At 45.6% G+C, this 20,067-nt stretch overlaps 1 protein-coding gene across 2 annotated transcripts in view; it reads right to left on the bottom strand.

Annotated features, from left to right (window-relative positions):
* Nucleotides 1-20,067, bottom strand: part of LOC143963450 (immunoglobulin superfamily DCC subclass member 3-like) — a 319,528-nt gene that overhangs the window by 221,755 nt on the left and 77,706 nt on the right. For both annotated transcript variants that reach the window (XR_013270965.1, XM_077473082.1), the window contains exon 2: nucleotides 17,441-17,746. Coding sequence is in view for 1 of the 2 variants with exons in the window: in XM_077473082.1 (XP_077329208.1) it covers nucleotides 17,441-17,746 (306 nt within the window). In the remaining variant the exon portion in view is untranslated. The remainder of the gene's footprint in view (nucleotides 1-17,440; nucleotides 17,747-20,067) is intronic.

Genomic DNA, 20,067 nt, shown 5'->3' with positions numbered 1-20,067 from the left:
TGGGACACAGCAAGAGACCACCTTAGAGAGACACAGCAAGAGACCACCTTAGCAGGAAAGTGACACAGCAAGTGACAATTGTAGCAGGCAAGTGACAATCCGCAACGTGTAACAGGCCACATGGCAAGTGTCAATCTGCAATGTGTGGCAAGTGACGTGACAATCTGCATCTGGTGACAGGCAACGTGGCAAATGACAATTCGCAATGTGTGGCAGGTGATGTGGCAAGTGACAATCTGCATCTGGTGGCAGGCGATGTGGCAAGTGACACACTTGGGGCTTCCACTAATTATGTATTATGGTGAGTTGAACAATTTAATTTTATATAACAATGTAATAATAGAAATAATGCGCTTCAATCATCCTGACACCATAACAACCATGGTGCCGGGATGATTGAAGCGCCAACACCAGCCCCTACCCCAATAAACTGCCCCAAAAAAAAACATGTTTTCTGGCAGTGCCCCTCCCGAGACTAGACTCTGGATCTGCCCCGATACAATCCCATATACACAATCCTATACCCACAGTTGATCCAAAGGAAGGCAAAAAACCCCAGCAAAGCATTATACAATTTGCTAGAGCAGGGGAAAAAAAATTCCTTCCCGATCCCCTGAGAGGCAATTGGATTTTCCCTGGATCAAATTTACCTATAATTATTAGTACCCAGTTATATTATGTACAAGCAAAAGTAACAAATATAGAAAATTGGGGATCAATGTCCTTAATTTTTTTTTTCCTTTTAGGAAAAAGTCAATGAGATTTGTTTTGAAGTAAAAAAACTAAAAAGTAACAGAAAAAGCAAAAGTAGAAAAAATAATTTTTCTTTTTTCTTTTAGCAAGTAAATGAGATTTGTTTTAAAGTAACAAAACAAAAAAGTAGCAAAGCAAAAGTACTTTATAACACAGGGGGTGCTTTAAAAAAAAAAAACACCTTTTTTTTTTAAATATATTTATTACATTTTTTTATTTTTACATTGTCCTTTAATTGTTTTTTTTTATATATCACTTTTATTCCTATCGCAAGAAATGTAAACATCCCTTGTGATAGAAATAAGGCATGAAAGGTCCTCTTTATAGAGACATCTGAGGTCTATAAGATTTTTTTTTAAAAATAAATAAAAAAATATTTAATCTAATGCTTTCGAAAAAAAGAAAAAAAAAAGGTGTTTACATCTGTCCTGATATCATTTCCGGCCTCCTACACCATAAAATCTCCTAGACGTTCCAGTCCTCATCCAGCTCTATGATAACCCAGCGGCACCGCTGGATTGTATACGGGGCTCCCTGACTGCACGGGAGAGCCTGGAGAGGTGCCAGTGACCGGTCCACACCCAAAGGGGAGGCTTCCTGAAGCGAGGTAGACGTGATCCCTGCACCGTCCCTCCTCCTCCGGAAACCTTCCCTATCTCTAAGCGCTGTCTCTGCCAGACGAGGAAACTATCTCTACGCTAGCCCAACTCAGGAGTCGGAGTCTTAAATAGACTCAGCCTGACCCAAGATGGCAGCCAAAGTCATGTGGGGCACCAGTGTCCAATCGAATGTCTCTCTCCTTGTGGCCGTACGAAGTCATAAACAAACCAAGTTCCTCAAGACTTCCTTCCCCATCACCTTTTTCTATTGACCCGATTACTTAATTTTTTTATATTATTATTCGGGGAGGGGGGGTTGGGTTACACAGTAAGATTAATGGTTGATTTTAAAAGGTTTGATTAAAAAGCTAGGGCAGGCCAGGGTTATCGTTTGGTTCTGGGTACCAAGAACTAATCTACTGCCATAAAACACAGCCAGTCATGGAATGTTGCAATTTTAAGATGCTCTTACATTTCTTCTCAGTATCCATCTTAGAAGTTAAGATTTATGCTTTCTATTCATATTTATACTTCCGTTCCAGCCATCTTCCAAGATTTCAAGGCTTCTTTTGAAGAGTTACAGCTGAATGGCAACTATCTATCCATGTACCAAGGTCTTACCTCTCTAGTAGCCGGCCTAATACGGTATATGATAATTCTCTCACTATAAAAAGAGTGGCTATGACCACGTGGAAAGAATAGCTCACCGATAGTTGAGGCACAGTTAGAATGAAATATATATTAAAAAGAAAAAACCCTAAAAAACGACATTTGTACAGCTAATATGAAATAATTTTTTTAAGGAAGAGGTACTGAACACTTGGCAATGAGCACTGGCAGAGAACCTAATACATGTTGCATTAAAGGGAATTTAAGGTATCAAATATCTCTTTTATCTGGGCACCATTAATCTAATCTGCCATTCCATATATTAAGTATAAGTAAAATATTCATTGCTACACTGCAGCTATGATAAAGAATGAGTAGTAACCAATTCAACGTGGTATAGACACACTATAATCTAAAATCTACCATATGATCATTCATTTGGCACCATTGTCAGGGTCTGGACCTGAACCCAGGACCTCTGCTGTGACCACTAGTAAATCTTCTTACTGAGCCTCCTGAGATGCTGGACAGATCCATGCCTGATTGCTTAGACCAGTGGTCTCCAAACTGTGACAGGGGGGTTGGATGTGGCCCTTTGCTTGCTTTTACGGTATATGGCCCTTGGGTCACTATTCCTCCCACCGATATGAGGCACCATTACTTCCACTGATATCTACAACTAGGCAGAATTCCTGACACCAATACCAACAATAGGGCACTAATCCTACCCATGACCCCGCTATGGGGCACTATTTCTCCCACTGACATCATTGGCAGGGCACTATTCCTCCCACCAACACCATTGATCGGGCACTATTCCTCCAACTGACACCAATGATTGGGCACAATTTCTCCCAGTAATACCAATGATGTGGCACTATTCCTCCTACTGATACCAACAACAGGGCACTATTACTCCCACCAACACCATTGATGGGGCACTATTCCTCCCACTGATACCAACAACAGGGCACTATTCCTCCCACTGATACCAACAACAGGGCACTATTACTCCCACCAACACCATTGATGGGGCACTATTCCTCCCACTGATACCAACAACAGGGCACTATTCCTCCCACTGATACCAACAACAGGGCACTATTCCTCCCACTGATACCAACGATGCAGCATTATTCCTCTCACTGATACCAATGATGGGGCATTATTCCTCTCACTGATACCAATGATGGGGCATTATTCCTCCCACTGATACCAATGACGAGGGACTATTCCTTACACTGATACCAATGATGGGGGACTTTTTCTCTCATTGATACCAATGATGGGGGACTATTCCATGAGCTAGGCATTTCAATTGAGTAGTTTTAAATGGGTCCTTTTTGGGATACTGTGTATTAGGGTTGATTTACTATTTAAGGCAAATAGGCTGTTCACTTTGGAAGGAAAGTTGCACTTTTCAAGGAAATTTGCACCAGAGCCTAGTGAATGTGATGAAGTTCCACTTTGCAATGAATACCCAAGGTAAGTTAAAAAAAAAAATCTTTGCTTGCACATGATTGCATAATCGATGTCAGCAGAGCTTCACCTAATACACACAACCGGACTTTTCGATGGACTTGGTCTGGACTGGAATCCGTCGGACAATTTGATCGTGTGTGGGCTCCAGTGGACTTTTTCTTCCCAAAAGTCCGGCGGACCTAGAAATAAAACTTGCTTCAAATCTTTCCAACGGACTAGATCCAGGAATTGATCCAGGGAATATCCGATTGCCTCCTGGGGCATCAGGAAGGAATTTTTTTTCCCCCGCTGGAGCAAATTGGATCATGCTTTATTGGGCGTTTTTGTTGCCTTCCTCTGGATCAACTGTGGGTATGGGATTATGTATATGGAGGTTTTCTATTTATTTATATATTTATTTATGTTCTATTGGTTGAACTAGATCAAGGGTCAGCAGCCTACTGCTGGCGGACATTTTAAACCCTTCACACCGACCATAAGCAAATATATGCGGCCTCGGCCTGAGGGGGATGTACCGTTTACAACCAATGGGGCTAAAAAGCCGGAATCGGCATTGATCGGGTCTCGGATCTAGTAACCCGTAAGCAATGATGAGACATCACTTCTGGAAGAAGACTTACAGACGCCAAATTGAAAAAAAATTCAGTATTCAAAACAGCCAAACTTGGCGTTTTGAATGCTTTTAAGTGAAAAAGGAGGGATTTGGGGCCCCCTGATCCCTTTATAAAGAGTACCTCTTACTGTCACAAGGGATGTTTACATTCCTTCTGACAGCAATAAAAGTGATCAGAACATTTGGGGCAGTGAAAAAAATAAAATCAAAATTTAAAGTGCCACATCCCTTCATGCTTACACAGCTGGGGGGGGGGGGGGGGGGGCTGTGTAATTTGCAGGTGGGCAGGCATGTACTGGCCATCGGGACTACCGGGAGTTTCCCGGTGAACCGATGGCTCAGTGGGCCACTCTGATGTAAGGGGGCTGTTGATGGGACACTCTGATGTAAGGGGCTGGTGATGGAACACTCTGATGTAAGGGGGTGGTGATGGGACATTCTGATGTAAGGAGGTGCTTATGGGACACTCTGATGTAAGGGGGTGGTGATGGGACACTCTGATGTAAGGGGGTGGTGATGGGACACTCTGATGTAAGGGGGCTGGTGATGGGACACTCTGATGTAAGGGGGTGGTGATGGGACACTCTGATGTAAGGGGGTGCTGATGGAACACTCAAAATGTAAGTGGGCCGATCTCGATGAAGTCCAGGGCCAAATTTCTGTCCCAGTCCAGCCCTGCAGAAGGGGGGTTGGGTAAGGGGGGCTGTGTAATATTCAGGGGGGGCTGTGTAATGTAAAAGGGCCAAGAGGTGCAAGGGGCTGTGTAATGTAAAGGGGTCCAGAGGTGCAGGGGGCTGTGTAATGTAAAGGGGTCCAGAGGTGCAGGGGGCTGTGTAATGTAAAGGGGTCCAGAGGTGCGGGGGCTGTGTAATGTAAAGGGGTCCAGAGGTGCGGGGGCTGTGTAATGTAAAGGGGTCCAGAGGTGTGGGGGCTGTGTAATTTAAAGGGGGCCAGAGATGCAAGGGCTGTGTAATGTTATCTTCATTTATTAGCAGGTGAATGCAGCTCCATGCATTCACATACATTGAATCCGGCCCTTAAGTGGAAAAAGGTTGCTGGACCCTGAACTAGTTGGAGTTGTATTTTTCAACCTGGCCCTCCCAGAGCAGTTTAGGTTGTTAGCAAAATGTAGTTAGCTCCCCTATAGTCAGTGTAGCAGGGGGCTTGATTATTCGGGTCTGCTCAGAACCTCCAGACTGCTGCTCCGATAGCTATTTCCTGTATTCTAAAAGATTCTAGAATTATACTAGGAGGAAGAACAGAGTAAGCAGCCTGAATATTTATGGAACTCCAGCCAATCCCTGGAGAGGTGGGTCCAGCTAGTGGTTGGAGTACCCATAAATAACAGGTAACCTGAGACAGAAGCAGCAGAGTTCCTGGCTCTAGTCCTGCTGGAGGAGACACCTGTGCAGGGGCTCTGCCTCTTGGGCAGGAAGCCTGAAGGTGCCACAAAGAAGACATCAAGGTCTTAACTTAAAGCAGTAATTCTCAACCAGGGTTCCATGGAACCCTAGGGTTCCTCCAAAGGTTGCTAAGGATTCCTTCAGCGCTGGGCAATTTCTGCCTCTTGGATAAGTTCCCACTGACACCATTGATCTTTTTAGCTATCTCTAAGGGAGTTATTCTTTGCAATGGCCACAAGGGTAAGGACCATTCTTCTCACTGACCATCACAATATTGTATCATGAGTTGTAGATTTCTAATTTTTAGCAGGGGTTCCCCAAGACCGGAGAACTATTTCAAGTGTTCCTCTATGTTCAAAAGGCTGTCTTAAATGTTTAGATGGGGGGGGGGGGGGGGGCTATCCACAAGCTTAGTCCTGAAGTCAGTTTGGGTCCAGAGAAGCTCACCAGAGAGTGCCAGGAAGAAGTTGGGGGAACATGTCCAGCTGTCCTATGGTGGGCTGAGCCTGTGCCTCCCTCACTGAGAAAAGCCTGGTGGATATCGGAAGAAGGCAACCAATGATCCTGTGGCTGCTTGAGTAAATGACGCCAGTGCTGGAAAAGTTAGCGGCAGTGTGTAGCTTTTGGTCTCTGGGAGAAGTCATAGTCACCTTATTAGAGATCCTGTGGGTTATTTTTGTACAGTTTAGCAAGCTAGAGAAAAGTCCTCCAAGTGTACAGTTATACATTTGGGGGTATCCTATGCTCCCTTTACCCTATCCACGTTACCATGAAACCCTTAAAAGACACCCCTAGGATATACCTTCAAGCCAGTGAAGAAATGAGTGAAGAAAATGCTGTGTGCATTAATCTGGGGAAAAGCATGAGTATTGCCCGAGGCTCTTCAGGTTGTGTGCTACACCAACAAACAAACAATAGAAACTATGCAGGCAAATAAGAGGAACATCAGTTCTGGAGGTCCCCTAATGAATTCCCACGGACTTGGTCGCAGCAGCCTATATGTGCTTCAATACATAAGCATCTACCAATCACTTTATTACCAGTTTGTTCAGATGGACTAATCTTGTAATTGCCTTGGCATGAGATCAATCATGTATTTGCTTACCCTTTTAATAGCCCTATGGGTTGACAATAAGTACAATTCAATGGCCATAATATAGCTTGCTTTCTCACCCTCGTAGACTTTCTGTGTAATCATAATGTCCTTTAAAGACCCGGTAGCCGAGATTCTTTGCCCAAATTGGCACCATGTCATAGAATGATAATTATAGATCTCCCGTGTTTTCCAGCATTCTGGAATTTGTTAAGTCAGCACTTGATCTCATTTATGCCAAGCTGGCACACTGAAAAAAAAAAAAAAAAGGAACAGGAACTTTGGTGTTGGTCTCTCGCTGTGAACAGAGGATCCTCCGCTGCCACATACCACTGGCGCAACAGACAGTGGCACCCGTACAAAAGAGCGGACTGAATTTCCACCTCTGTGAACTTTTCTTCGCAAGCAGAAATAACCGAAGTCCACATTAAAAATCCTTCCTAATGAGCAGCCTCAGATAATGGTGGGATGTTTTTAGCTGGGTGCCAGCATGGTGCTTGGGGTCCCTTTGCCTGTAATTACATTCCTTTGTTGTCGTAGACTAATATTGCCTTGCATGGTGACCCATAAAATCATGCATCCTCTTTGTCTCGCGCTAATCCTTTTAGATTTCATCCTGCCTATAAATGGTGCCATTATTTGATGTCAGTGGCTCTTGATCGAGACCCTGACAGGTTAAATCTGTTCAATATGCACCAACCCCTGGATGCAAATAAGCAAGAGGAAAGAGGACCCCCGCACCTAGAGTTCACCCAGCCACTGACTCCATGTGAAACCGTTCAACCGCTAATCACAAAACACACAAAATAGAGCTTTCATCCGCATTGTGGGCTGCTGATGGGGGGGGGGGGGGGGGGGGAGGGGCACAGTCAGCCCTCTGCTACTGGGCCCATGACCCATCAGTTCAGCAGGGTACACAGAGGCAGCAGAAAGGGGGCTCTTAATACCTCTGGATGCCACTGATTCCATGTTAAACCAAATCAAAATACACACAAAACAGAGCTTTCATCTGCATTCAGGGCCGCTGATAGGGAGGTACAGTCAGCCTTCCACAACCTGGCCCCAGCAGTTCATCAGGGGGTCTGGGAGTATAGAGGATACTCTTAAATAGGTTAAATAGGGTACCACTGACTCCACATGAAACTGTTCAACTGCTAATCACAAAACACAAAATAAAGCTTTCATCTTCATTCAGGGCCACTGATGGGGGGATACAGTCAGCCCTTCGCTACCGGGCCCGGGGCCCCATCAGTACAGCATGGTACTCATAAGCAGGGAGGGGAATCTTAAAATACCTTTGTGTACCACTGACTCCACATAAAACTGTTCAAATGTTAATCACAAAACACACAAAATAGAGCTTTCATCTGCATTCAGGGGAGCTGATAGGGGGGAAGAGTAAGCCTTCCGCTACCGGGCCCCATCAGTTCAGCAGGGGGCCTGGGACCGGGGAGAGGACTCTTTAAATACCTTTGGATGCCACTGACTCCGCATGAAACTGTTCAACTGCTAATCAAAAAACACACAAAATAGAGCTTCCATCTGCATTCAGGGGAGCTGATAGGGGGGAAGAGTAAGCCTTCCGCTACCGGGCCCCATCAGTTCAGCAGGGGGCCTGGGACCGGGGAGAGGACACTTTAAATACCTTTGGATGCCACTGACTCCGCATGAAACTGTTCAACTGCTAATCAAAAAACACACAAAATAGAGCTTTCATCTGCATTCAGGGCCGCTGATGGGGGTGTGCAGTCAGCCCTTCACTACTGGACCCGGGCCCCATCAGTTCAGCATGGTACCCAGAAGCAGGGAGGGTACTCTTTAAATACCCTTGTGTACCACACTGACTCCACATGAAACTGTTCAACTGTTAATCACAAAACACATAAAATAGAGCTTTCGTCCACATTCAGGGCCACTGATAGGGTTCTACAGTCAGCCTTCCGCTACCAGGCCCCATCAGCTCAGCGTAATACCCAGTAAGGTACCCGGGGGTAGAGAGGGGCTCTTTAAATATCTTTGAGTACCACTGACACCACATGAAACTGTTCAAACATTAATCACAAAACACACTAAATAGAGCTTTTATCTGCATTCAGGGCAGCTAATAGGAGGGAAGAGTAAGCCCTCCATTACCGGGCCCCATCAGTTCAACCGGGGGCCCAGGACCCGGGAGGGGAATCTTTAAATACCTTTGGGTATCACTGATTCCACGTGAAACTGTTCAACCGCTAATCACAAAACACACAAAATGGAGATTTCTTCCGCATTGTGGGCTGCTGATAGGTGGGGTACAGCCAGCCCTCAGCTACTGGGCCCAGGCCCCATCAGTTCAGCAGGGTAACCAGGGGCAGAAAGGGGGCTCTAAATACCTCTGGATGCCACCTATTCCATGTTAAACCAAATCATAATATAGCGCCGGCTCCTAAAGAGCACGCGCTATATGTTTTGAAAATTAATGTTACACCTAAACTGCAGTTTGGTTTGGGTACAATTGTTCCAAATTTGGACCTCAGCATCAGTCTGACTGGACTATAGGATGTTTAGCCTGGCCACAGGGGGCACTGTCTCTTCTGACAGGCATGGAACCACAGTCTGGTTGGGTGCTTTAAGGTTACCGTCTCTCGGAGGCCGCCCAGTGGGAGTGTCACTCTCGCTGTGCTTTCTGGGAGAGGGTACTTAAGATGTGGATGTCACGTGGTTCAGGGTTCCGGTCCAGAAGTATGTTCTGACTCCTGACCAGCCCCCAGGAAGGCTATGGCCTGAGTTGCGGATCCACCCGAATTATTATCTAGGGGCTGGCTCGCCCAAGGCAAGGAAACGAAGGAAGGATTCCGAGGTGGTCCGGAGCCGTCTCCGGTAGTTGGAGAGGCCAAGTAACTTCGTAGCTATCCAGGGGAGGACTCTTCAGAAGAAGGCCATGTATGGGTTGGCTTCTTAGCAAGAGACTGGTGGGGCTGAGGGACCTAAGTGAATCCAGTCTCGTGGGTATCGCCAAACTGGCTGAAAGATCCAGGTATCCTGGATCCACGAGTGTTCTACAAGTTCTAGTTTCCTGCATGTTCTACAACAATGTCTGTGGCAGAGACTTGTTCCTGAGTTAAGCACCTTGTTAGCTGCTAGGCCTTGTGAGAGAAGGACTATCCAACTTGAGTGAACATCCAGCTGTGAATGGCTATTCTCTGGATTTAGTCAAAGTAAGCAAGTCCTTCATTATTGACTTTGACACTAATGCCCCGTACACACGAGAGGACTTATGTCCGACAGACTTCCAAAGGAGTTCCGCCGGAGTTCCGACGGAGTTCCGACGGAGTTCTGACAGACTTTTCGGCCGAACGGACTTGGCCACACACGATCACACTAAACTCCGACGGATTCGAACGTGATGACGTACGACCCGACTCGAATAAGGAAGTTCATAGCCAGTAGCCAATAGCTGCCCTAGCGTCGGTTTTAGTCCGTCGGAGTAGCATACACACGAGCGGAGTTTTCGAAGGGGACCGGGTCCGGCGGAGTTCCTTCGGGAAAATTTGAAGCATGTTCCATATTCTAAAGTCCGTCAGACTTTGGTGAATCAAAAGTCCGTTGCAGCCCACACACGATCGGATAGTCTGACGGACTCGGTCCTTCGGACTTTGGATGTTGAAAAGTCTGCTCGTGTGTACGCGGCATAAGAGTACCTTAGATGGAGTAAGGCCAATCTTAGATGCCCCAGTAGAAGTCCGTATTGGACGAAATGCGCCGGGAGAGGTACTCTATTCCCCATATTGCTTTTAACACATGTGATTGTTTTTATACGTTTTTTGTACATTGGTTTTTACCTAATAAAAGCCGTCTTTTGACCTGCACTATCGGAGCCCCCTCCTTTTTTCTTTATTATGTGTACCAATGCAAGTGCTGCTGAGCTTCACCATTTGGTTCTAGCACCCTTATTAAGGTTGGTTTTGGTCATTCATTTGTCATCACTGGAGTTCCTGTCCTGGTACCGCCTGCAGTATCCATTATATCCATGGTCGATACTGTGTGAAGTTGGAGTAAGGCCAATCCGGGAATTTCCTGACATCGGATATACAGTCATCGTGGACCTGTCCCATGGGTGCATTCATTGCTCGATTGACTCGTTGTCTTATGATAGTCGAGTCCAACATCTCTGGTAAGCGTATATGAACCTTGATGTTTATTTTGAAGACGTCTACAGTTTGATGACTCTCGGGGCTGTGTGACATCCGGTGTATTCACCTACCTGTCTAGATGGACATTTGGTGTTTCATTTACTTCTATGTGGACTTTTTCTCACTTATTTTTTGTCTGATTAATCTCACTCACAAGTTTGCATAGATTATAGATTCCAATGGCGGGGGATGTTTGAAGCAAATGATCAGAGCATAGGCTCTAATAGGCATAAAAAAAAGGGTGATCCCAGGGCGCAGGGCACTACGCCCCGATCCCACCCAGTTGTGTGACAATAGCGAATTAATATTTGCTGTTTTCACACTAAATCTCCTCCCCGCCAATCAGGAAGCGGGTCGTGGGACTCGTTTTCCAATTGGCCGAAATGTCTGGCAAACCTAAATGGACGCCTAGGGCCTAGGAGGAGCAGAGAGGAGACCAGTGGGGGCTGGTGCGATATTTTTGGGGGGGGTGGCAAACAACCTCCACCTGGGGCACTAACACAGCCCCCCCCACCACCACCCCCAGTCCTTACCTTGGAGAGCGTGGAGGGCTCGGGGGAAAGCTGCCCCCGGTGTCCTCTCCTGGAGCAGCTTTCACTGTGTCTCCTCTCTCCTCCTCCTGGCGTTAGGCGTCCAATAGGATCGCCTGATGTTTTGGCCAATCGGGAAACAGGTTTCATACCTGCTTCTCCATTGGCCCAGGAGGAGGATCAGTGTTGCAACAGCGAATATTCGTTCGCTGTTGCAACACACCTGGGTGGGCTCCAGAAGCAATGCTCTGCGTCCCGAGCCCACCCTATTTTGAAGTCTCTGGCTCTAATCGGGTTCTTAAAAAAAAAATAACCTGGCTGCGCTAGTTAATATGTCCGGTGACACAAAAGGGGCCGGACACATGAATAGGGAGCGGCCGTGGATAGATTAATGCTATGCATGAATCTATCCACTGCATATAGGGGGTGACAAGGATGGGGGGGGTGCCCGGGTGCTCCTAATAGACGGGCCACCCCTGGAGGAGATGCCGCCTTGCTGAAGATGAGGACACCGCAGCCGCTGTCCGCAGCCGCTGTCCGCAGCCTGCCACCTAGATGGGGTAGGGCTGTCTTAATAGTGTCATAGGCCCATGGGCAAAGTAATACACTGGGGCCCCTACCAGCCTGACCCAATTTACACACCTACCCCCACAGTAAAAACTGTAGGGGGAGCCAGGAGGGCACAATACTGGGATCTGGAGGGCACAGTACAGGTTCTGGGATGCTGCCCGGGACATGGCCATCCCAGGACAGCTTAGAAAAAAGTGTGACTGTCCCGGCAAATCCAGGACAGTTGGCAAGTATGTTTGTAATGCAAGATTTTCATTGGGCCCCCATGAACCTGGGGCCCCTGGGCAGCCCCCAGGGGTGTCCATGCATTAAGACAGCTCTGAGGTCCTGGGATGCTGCCCGGGACATGGCCATCCCAGGACAGCTTAGAAAAAAGTGTGACTGTCCCAGCAAATCCAGGACAGTTGGCAAGTATGTTTGTAATGCAAGATTTTCATGGGGCCCCCATGAACCTGAGGCCCCTGGGCAGCCCCCAGGGGTGTCCATACATTAAGACAGCCCTGAGGTTCTGGGATGCTGCCCGGGACATGGCCATCCCGGGACAGCTTAGAAAAAAGTGTGACTGTCCCGGCAAATCCAGGAGGACAGTTGGCAAGTATGATGTAATGCAAGATTTTCATTGGGCCCCCATGAACCTGGGGCCCCTGGGCAGCGCCCAGGGGTGCCCATGCATTAAGACAGCCCTGAGATGGGGTAAGTGCCGGACTGACTGACAGACAGCGGATGGGGGGGGGTTGTTTGTTTGCCCCCAAAAAAGAAACCCACCAGCCACCACTGTCCACTTGGCCACCATCCACTGTCCACTTGGCCACCATCCACTGTCCACTTGGCCACCATCTACTGTCCACTTGGCCACCATCCACTGTCCACTTGGCCACCACATACGTTACCACCTTACTTGCAATTCCTCTACTGCTGGGTGGGGGGGGGGGGGGTGCCCAGGTGCTCCTAATTGAAGGGCCACCCCTGGAGGAGATGCCGCCTTTCTGAAGATGAGGACACCGGAGCCGCTGTCTGCAGCCCGCCACCCGCCACCTAGATGGGGTAGGGCTGTCTTAATAGTGTCATAGGCCCATGGGCAAAGTAATACACTGGGGCCCCTACCAGCCTGACCCAATTTACGCACCTACTCCCACAGTAAAAACTGTAGGGGGAGCCAGGAGGGCACAATACTAGGATCAGGAGGGCACAGTACAGGTTCTGGGATGCTGCCCGGGACGCGGCCATCCCGGGACAGCTTAGAAAAAAGTGTGACTGTCCCGGCAAATCCAGGAAGTTGGCAAGTATGATGTAATGCAAGAGTTTCATTGAGCCCCCATAAACCTGGGGCCCCTGGGCAGCCCCCAGGGTGTCCATGCATTAAGACAGCCCTGAGGTTCTGGGATGCTGCCCGGGACATGGCCATCCCGGGACAGCTTAGAAAAAAGTGTGACTGTCCCGACAAATCCAGGACAGTTGGCAAGTATGAGGTAATGCAAGATTTTCATTGGGCCCCCATGAACCTGGTGCCCCTGGGCAGTGCCCAGGGGTGCCCATGCATTAAGACATCCCTGAGGTTCTGGGATGCTACCCGGGACATGGCCATCCCAGGACAGCTTAGAAAAAAGTGTGACTTTCCCGGCAAATCCAGGTTAGTTGGCAAGTATGTTTGTAATGCAAGATTTTCATGGAGCCCCCATGAACCTGGTGCCCATGCGTTAAGATAACCCTGAGATGGGGTAAGTGCCGGACTGACCGACAGACAGTGGATGGGGGGGTTGTTTGTTCGCCCCCAAAAAAGAAACCCACCAGCCACCATCCACTGTCCACTTGGCCACCATCCACTGTCCACTTGGCCACCATCCACTGACCACTTGGCCACCACACACGTTACCACCGTCCCTGCAATTCCTCTACTGCTGGAATCTACCCAAGATAAGACCCGTCGTCCTCGCTTCTCTTTTGTAGACGTCATATTTTATAAAGAACCTTGAAGTATCTGTATGAAGTGAAGGCCGTTGTAAATAACGCCATGGAGATCTTTGATTGAAAACCCAGAGCCCATCAATATCTCCGACACCCCCTAATACACAACACAGATTTGGATTCCCGTTTCTCCGAGATATCATGTTTGCTGAAGGTTTTTCATTTTCCTTCCTCCAAATATAAATAACCGAGCTCTGCCCATGACATTTGTTTTCTCCTTCCATATCACATTTATTGTGTCATCCCGACCTCCCCAAGGTGACAGAGCGGCCTTCTTCTGTGCCAGAACCTCACATACTACGAAGAACAGATACCAAAAATGTCTATTACTTATAAGGATAGCGGCAAATGTAAAAAAATAAAAAATAAATAAATGCCACACGTAACCATTTACAATAGAATGTCATGGCTGGTTTTATTTAAACACTTCAATACTGGGCATTTTACCCCCCCCCCCCTCTCCTGCCCAGGCCAATTTTCAGATTTCAGCACTGTCACACTGACAAATGCAACACTGTACCCAAATGATCTTTTTAGAATTTTTTCACACAAATAGAGCTTTCTTTTGGTGGTATTTAATAACCACTGTTTTTTTTTTTATTTCTTTTTTTAGGGCTATAAATGAAAAAAGACAGAAGGTTTCGAAAAAAAAACAACAATTTTTTACTTTCTGCTATAAAACATGTCAATTAAAAAAAATAAAATGTAAAAAAATAAAATTTTTCGCGAAATAAATAAAAAGACCAAAAATTTGGAAGAAAAAAAAAAAGTTTTTCTTCGTTTTTGTTATAAAATATTTGCAAATAAATAATTGTTCTCCATAAATTAAGGCCAAAATGTTTTCTTCTACAGTTCTTTGGTGAAAATAACCCAAATCAGTGTATATTATTTAGTCTGTAGGAAAATCCACATACTATGGGATATATATATATATATATATATGAAAATTGATGTACTGACGGCCGATCTCGTTTCTTGAGGCCCAAAAACGTCAGGACAGTCCAAATATCCCACAAACAACCCCTTTTTGGTAAGTAGAAAATCCAAGGTATTTAGTAAGAGGAAAAGCATTTTTTTTTTTTACGTTTTTTTTCTCATATGTTTTTGGAAAATTAAGAAATTAAAAATCAGAAAACTTTTCACAATTTTTTTTCTTTCTTACATACTGTCCCCAGTGATCAGGCTGTCACTGATTTGTGACAGCATGAACAAAAAAAATTTTTTTTATTACATTGTTTTCCTTTTTTATTTTTATTTTTTTAACACACTGTGACCAGAGCAATATAATATTACCATAGTGACACTGTACTACTCTGCGGAAGTGATCAGGATTTTTACACATTATTATTGCTTATGGCAGTGAGTTTTCTCAAGGTCCATTAAAGACATGGATGAGCGAGTTTGGGGTGGAGGAACTTGACTGGCCTGCACAGAGTCCTGACCTCAACCTGATACAACACCTTTGGGATGAGGCTGCGAGCCAGGCCTTCTCATCCAACATCAGTGTCTGGCCTTACAAGTGTGCTTCTGGAAGAATGGTCAAACATTCCCATACATAGACAAACTCCTAAACCTTGTGGACGGCCTTCCCAGAAGAGGTGAAGCTGTTATAGCTGCAAAGGGTGGGCCAACTCAATACTGAACCCTACGGACTAAGACTGGGATGTCATTAAAGTTCATGTGTGTGTAAAGGCAGGTGTCCCAATACTTTTGGAATAACAGTTTATACGGCATAACAATCTTGTACAAGTAAAATCTTACTTTTGCTCTCTTGTGACCCACCCAGATTTAGATTAGAGCAGGCTAAAGCCGGGTGTCAGCTAACATCCCAGAGCCACTCCAGGCTCTGGAAGGATCTCGACCACACAGTATTGTCGGGCTCCACCCAGCTGCATGATTGACAGCTGACTCTGGTTCTTAGCCACATGCTAAGAGTTGGAGCCAGTCGCACCCTCCCCCTCTCCTGCCTAGTGCTCTAGTCAGCGCTGCAGGTAGGGTCGCCATCTGTCCAGGATTCCCCCGGACAGTTCAGGTTTGGAATCATGCGCCCGGGTTTTAGACTGCCTGAAACCCGGACACATGATTCAGACTGGACTATGGCTTTCCTCTCTTTCTCACTGGCCAAAGCCAGCAACAACCTAGCAACCCCTCAAAACACACACAAACGGGAGATGAGAGAGGGCTCGATCTGTTCCTCTTTCTCCTCCCTGCTACCCCTCTGTGTCTGCCCACACTCCAATCACCGGCGCTGTGCCTCAGAAAAGGAAAGTGGGGACGGAAATTTGAAGTCCATCATCCCCAGATACATCTGGATGAGAGGTGCTGACTGCCAAGGGGTGAGTGAGCTCACCATCCATCCCTGTCTGTGACTGAAGTCTCCCCTCTTCTCTCTCCTGCCTCTGAGTGAGTGCACTAAGGTCAATCAGAGTTCTCAGAGCACCCCTTACATCAGAGTTCCCCTTTACACCGGAGGCCACACAGTGTTCCCCCCTTACATCAGAGTCCTCTCCGTACATCAGAGTTCTCAGTGTCCCCCTTACATCAGAGTTCCCCTTTACACCAGAGGCCACAGTGTTCCCCCTTACATCAGAGTCCTCTATGTACATCAGAGTTCTCAGTGTCCCCCCTTACATCAGAGTCCTCTCCATACATCAGAGTTCTCAGTGTTCCCCCTTACATCAGAGTTCCCCTTTACACCAGAGGCCACAGTGTTCTCCCTTACATCAGAGTCCTCTATGTACATCAGAGTTCTCAGTGTTCCCCCTTATATCAGAGTGCTCTCAATACATCAGAGTTCTCAGTGTTCCCCCTTACATCAGAGTTCCCCTTTACCCCGAAGGCCACAGTGTCCCCCCTTACATCAAAGTCCTCTCCATACATCAGAGTTCTCAGTGTTCCCCCCTTACATCAGAGTCCTCTCCGTACATCAGAGTTCTCAGTGTTCCCCCTTACATCAGAGTTCCCCTTTACACCGAAGGTCACAGTGTTCCCCCTTACATCAAAGTCCTCTCCATACATCAGAGTTCTCAGTGTTCCCCCTTACATCAGAGTTCCCCTTTACACCGGAGGCCACAGTGTTCCCCCTTACATCAGAGTCCTCTCTGTACATCAGAGTTCTCAGTGTTCCCCCTTACATCAGAGTCCTCTCCGTACATCAGGGTTCTCAGTGCTCCCCCTTAAATCAGGGTTCCCAGAGCATCCCTTAGAGTCCCCAGATTTCTCCCTTACATCAGAGTCTGCAGAGTCCTCCCTTACAATGAAAGGCAACTCTGTTCAGATGTAAAGGGGGAACTCTGTGGACTCTGATGTAAAGGGGGGACTCTTGTTATTAACTTCATATGATTAGAAATGTGTGCCGCTAAAGTGTTCGGGTTTGACTTGAAGAAAAGGTGGCAACCCTAGCTGCAGGGGCAGAGTGGAGAGCGGTGAATGACAGTCACTGCTCTCTGCCTTGAGAAAGATCAAGAACTGAGCAATCAACAGTCATGTGATCACTCCGTTCTCAGGCTTAGAGCTAGCGGGGGACTGATGCAACATTGAGGTCAGCACGTATATTTATTTTTGTTTCCCCAAGTCCATACTTCTCCTTTAATTGGCTCTATGAACAATAATATAGTCATAATATGATGTTTGGTAACCAGTTGCCCAACTCACCAGCTGCCTGTACTCTTGCTTTGCGGCTCACCACGGAGCCGAAGCGGTTTTGTGCCACACAGTCGTACTCTCCCTGGTCAGACGACCCGTCATCTTTATCGCTGGTAAAAAATGGGAGGTAAAGGGAGCCGTTGGGAAGCGGGAATGCGTTGGACCCGGGCCAGAGGGGGGCGCCGTTCTTCCTCCAAGTTATAGCGATTGGCTGGACGCCATCTGCAGAGCACAGCAGAGTTATGGACTGCCCCGGGGTGGCAACTTCATCACTGGGCTCCACCGTAAATACCAGCTCCACCGAATGGCCCAAACCTGACAGATAACAAAGAAAATGTATTGTTCAGTATGTAGAATGACGTTCATCATACAGTGCAAGTTTAGTTATCACATAAATCTTAACCCCCTAATGCCCAATGCCCTGCACACACGGTCGGAAATTCAGACGGAAAAGGTCCGATCGGATTATATTGTCGGAAAATCCAATTGTGTGTGGGCTCTATCGGACTGTTTTTTCCGTCGGAATTTCCGACGGAAAAAATTTGAGAGCAGGATCTCAAATTTTCCGACAAAAAAATCCGATCAGACTTTTTCCGATCGTTTGTAGAGAATTTCCGATCGGACAAAGTGCCACGCATGCGCAGATCAAATTACAAGACCAAAGCTATTGGCTACTAGCGTGAACGTAGTCCCGACGTAACGAACGAACGTCGTCACGTTCCGAACGATCGGATTTTCCGACAACTTTGTCCGACCGTGTGTATGCGACACCAGTTTAGGACGAAATCCGTCGGAAAAAAAATCTGACCGTCTGTACAAGGCATAAGACTTTTTATGATACTTGTTGCTTACAAGTTAAAATCAGTATTGTTTTGCTAGAAATTACTTCGATTTTTTTTTTTCGTAAATCCAGAATTCGGAAATTCTTAAAATCGTAAATTCAAAAATTCGGAATTCAGAAATTCGAAGATTCGTAAAGTCAGAAATGCGAAAATTCGGAAATTCGAAAATCCAAAAATAAGAAAGAAAATCTGAAAATTTGAAATAATAACTAACTATTAAATTATAGGTGTTTTCATTTCCTTTCAAATTTGGCTATTATGCCCCGTACACACGGGTCGGACATTCCGACGACAAAATCCGTCTGAGTTTTTTCCGACAGATTTTGGCCCAAACTTCTCTTGCATACACACACGGTCGCACAAAGTTGTCGGAAAACCCGATCGTTCTGAACGCGGTGACGTACAACGCGTACGACGGGACTTTAAAGAGGCCAGTAGCCAATAGCTTTCGTCTCGTAATTTATTCCGAGCACCTTGTGCGTCGGAATTGTCTACACACGATCGGAATTTAAACGATCGGATTTTGTTGTCGGAAAATTTTAGATCCAGATCTCAAACTTTGTGTGCCGGAAATTCCTACGGAAAAAGTCAGATGGAGCCCCCACACACGATTGGAATTTCCGACAACACAGTCCGATCGCACATTTTCCGTCGGAAAGTCCGACCGCGTGTACGGGGCATAAGTGAACGTAACGAATACAGATTTATCTGAGGTTACGAATTATTCTGAAATAACGAATGCCGCATCCAAACACATGTAATGGAACAAATTAATAATAAATAATAATAATAAGAATAATAATAAAAAGCAATTTGTTACGTTACATTCGTTCTTTTGGATAATTCGTAACTTCAGATAATTTCGTATTCATTAAGTTCACAAATTTGAAAGGAAATTCCAATACTATAATTTAATAGTTTAGTAATAGTTAAGTTATTATTAGTTAGTTATTATTTCAGATTTTCCCCTTTTTCGGGTCTTCGGATTTTCAGATTTTCGTTCTTAGTTTCGGATTTTGGTTCTTTTGAATTTTCGGATTTTTATTCTTATTTTCGGATTTTCGAGATTCTGAATTTTCAAATTTTCAAATTTTTTCAAATATTCAGAAAAATTTGTTAAACTGGCTTTCGTTAATTCTGATATTTCCAAATTAACGAATTTGTCAAAATTCGTTAAAAAATTAATTCAGAACGAAACGAACTGCACATGTCTAATAAGTATGGGGTACACTGTACACGTACCATTCACCAAAAAAGTGTAAAAGTGAATAAAGACAGTACAAGAATTTTTGGCAATTCCTTTATTTAAAAAAAAAAAAAAAAGTCCCCCCCCCCCCCCCGATGTTCTGTAGATTAATCATCAATCACAATGCTACCTCCACCACTGGACCCGGAGAAAAAAAAAAAAAACAATGCTAAAACATAAATAATAAAATAAAAAAAACAAGATGCATCAAAAAACTATTTTTTTGCGAATTTTCAAATTTTTTCAAATATTCAGAAAATTTGGTAAACCGGTTTTCGTTGATTCGGATATTTTCAAATTAACGAAGTTGGCAAAATCCATGAAAAAATGTATTCAGAACGAAACAAATTGCACATGTCTAATAAGAATGGGGCACATTGTACCCGGACCTATTCACCAAAAAAAGTGTAAAAGCGAATAAAGACAGTACAAGAGTTTTGACAATTCCTTTATTAAAAAAAATAAAATAAAAATGTCCCCCCCCCCCACCCGATGTACTTTGATGTACTTTAAAAGCTTGCGACAATAAAACGTAAAGAATAATAATA

Source organism: Lithobates pipiens, unplaced genomic scaffold (genome assembly GCF_037356315.1).
Source record: "Lithobates pipiens isolate NorthernLeopardFrog02 unplaced genomic scaffold, aLitPip1_a1.2 Scaffold_8, whole genome shotgun sequence".
Lineage (NCBI taxonomy): Eukaryota > Metazoa > Chordata > Amphibia > Anura > Ranidae > Lithobates > Lithobates pipiens.
Note: the sequence above shows the minus strand (reverse complement) of the source record. Positions and strands in the feature narration are given on the sequence as shown.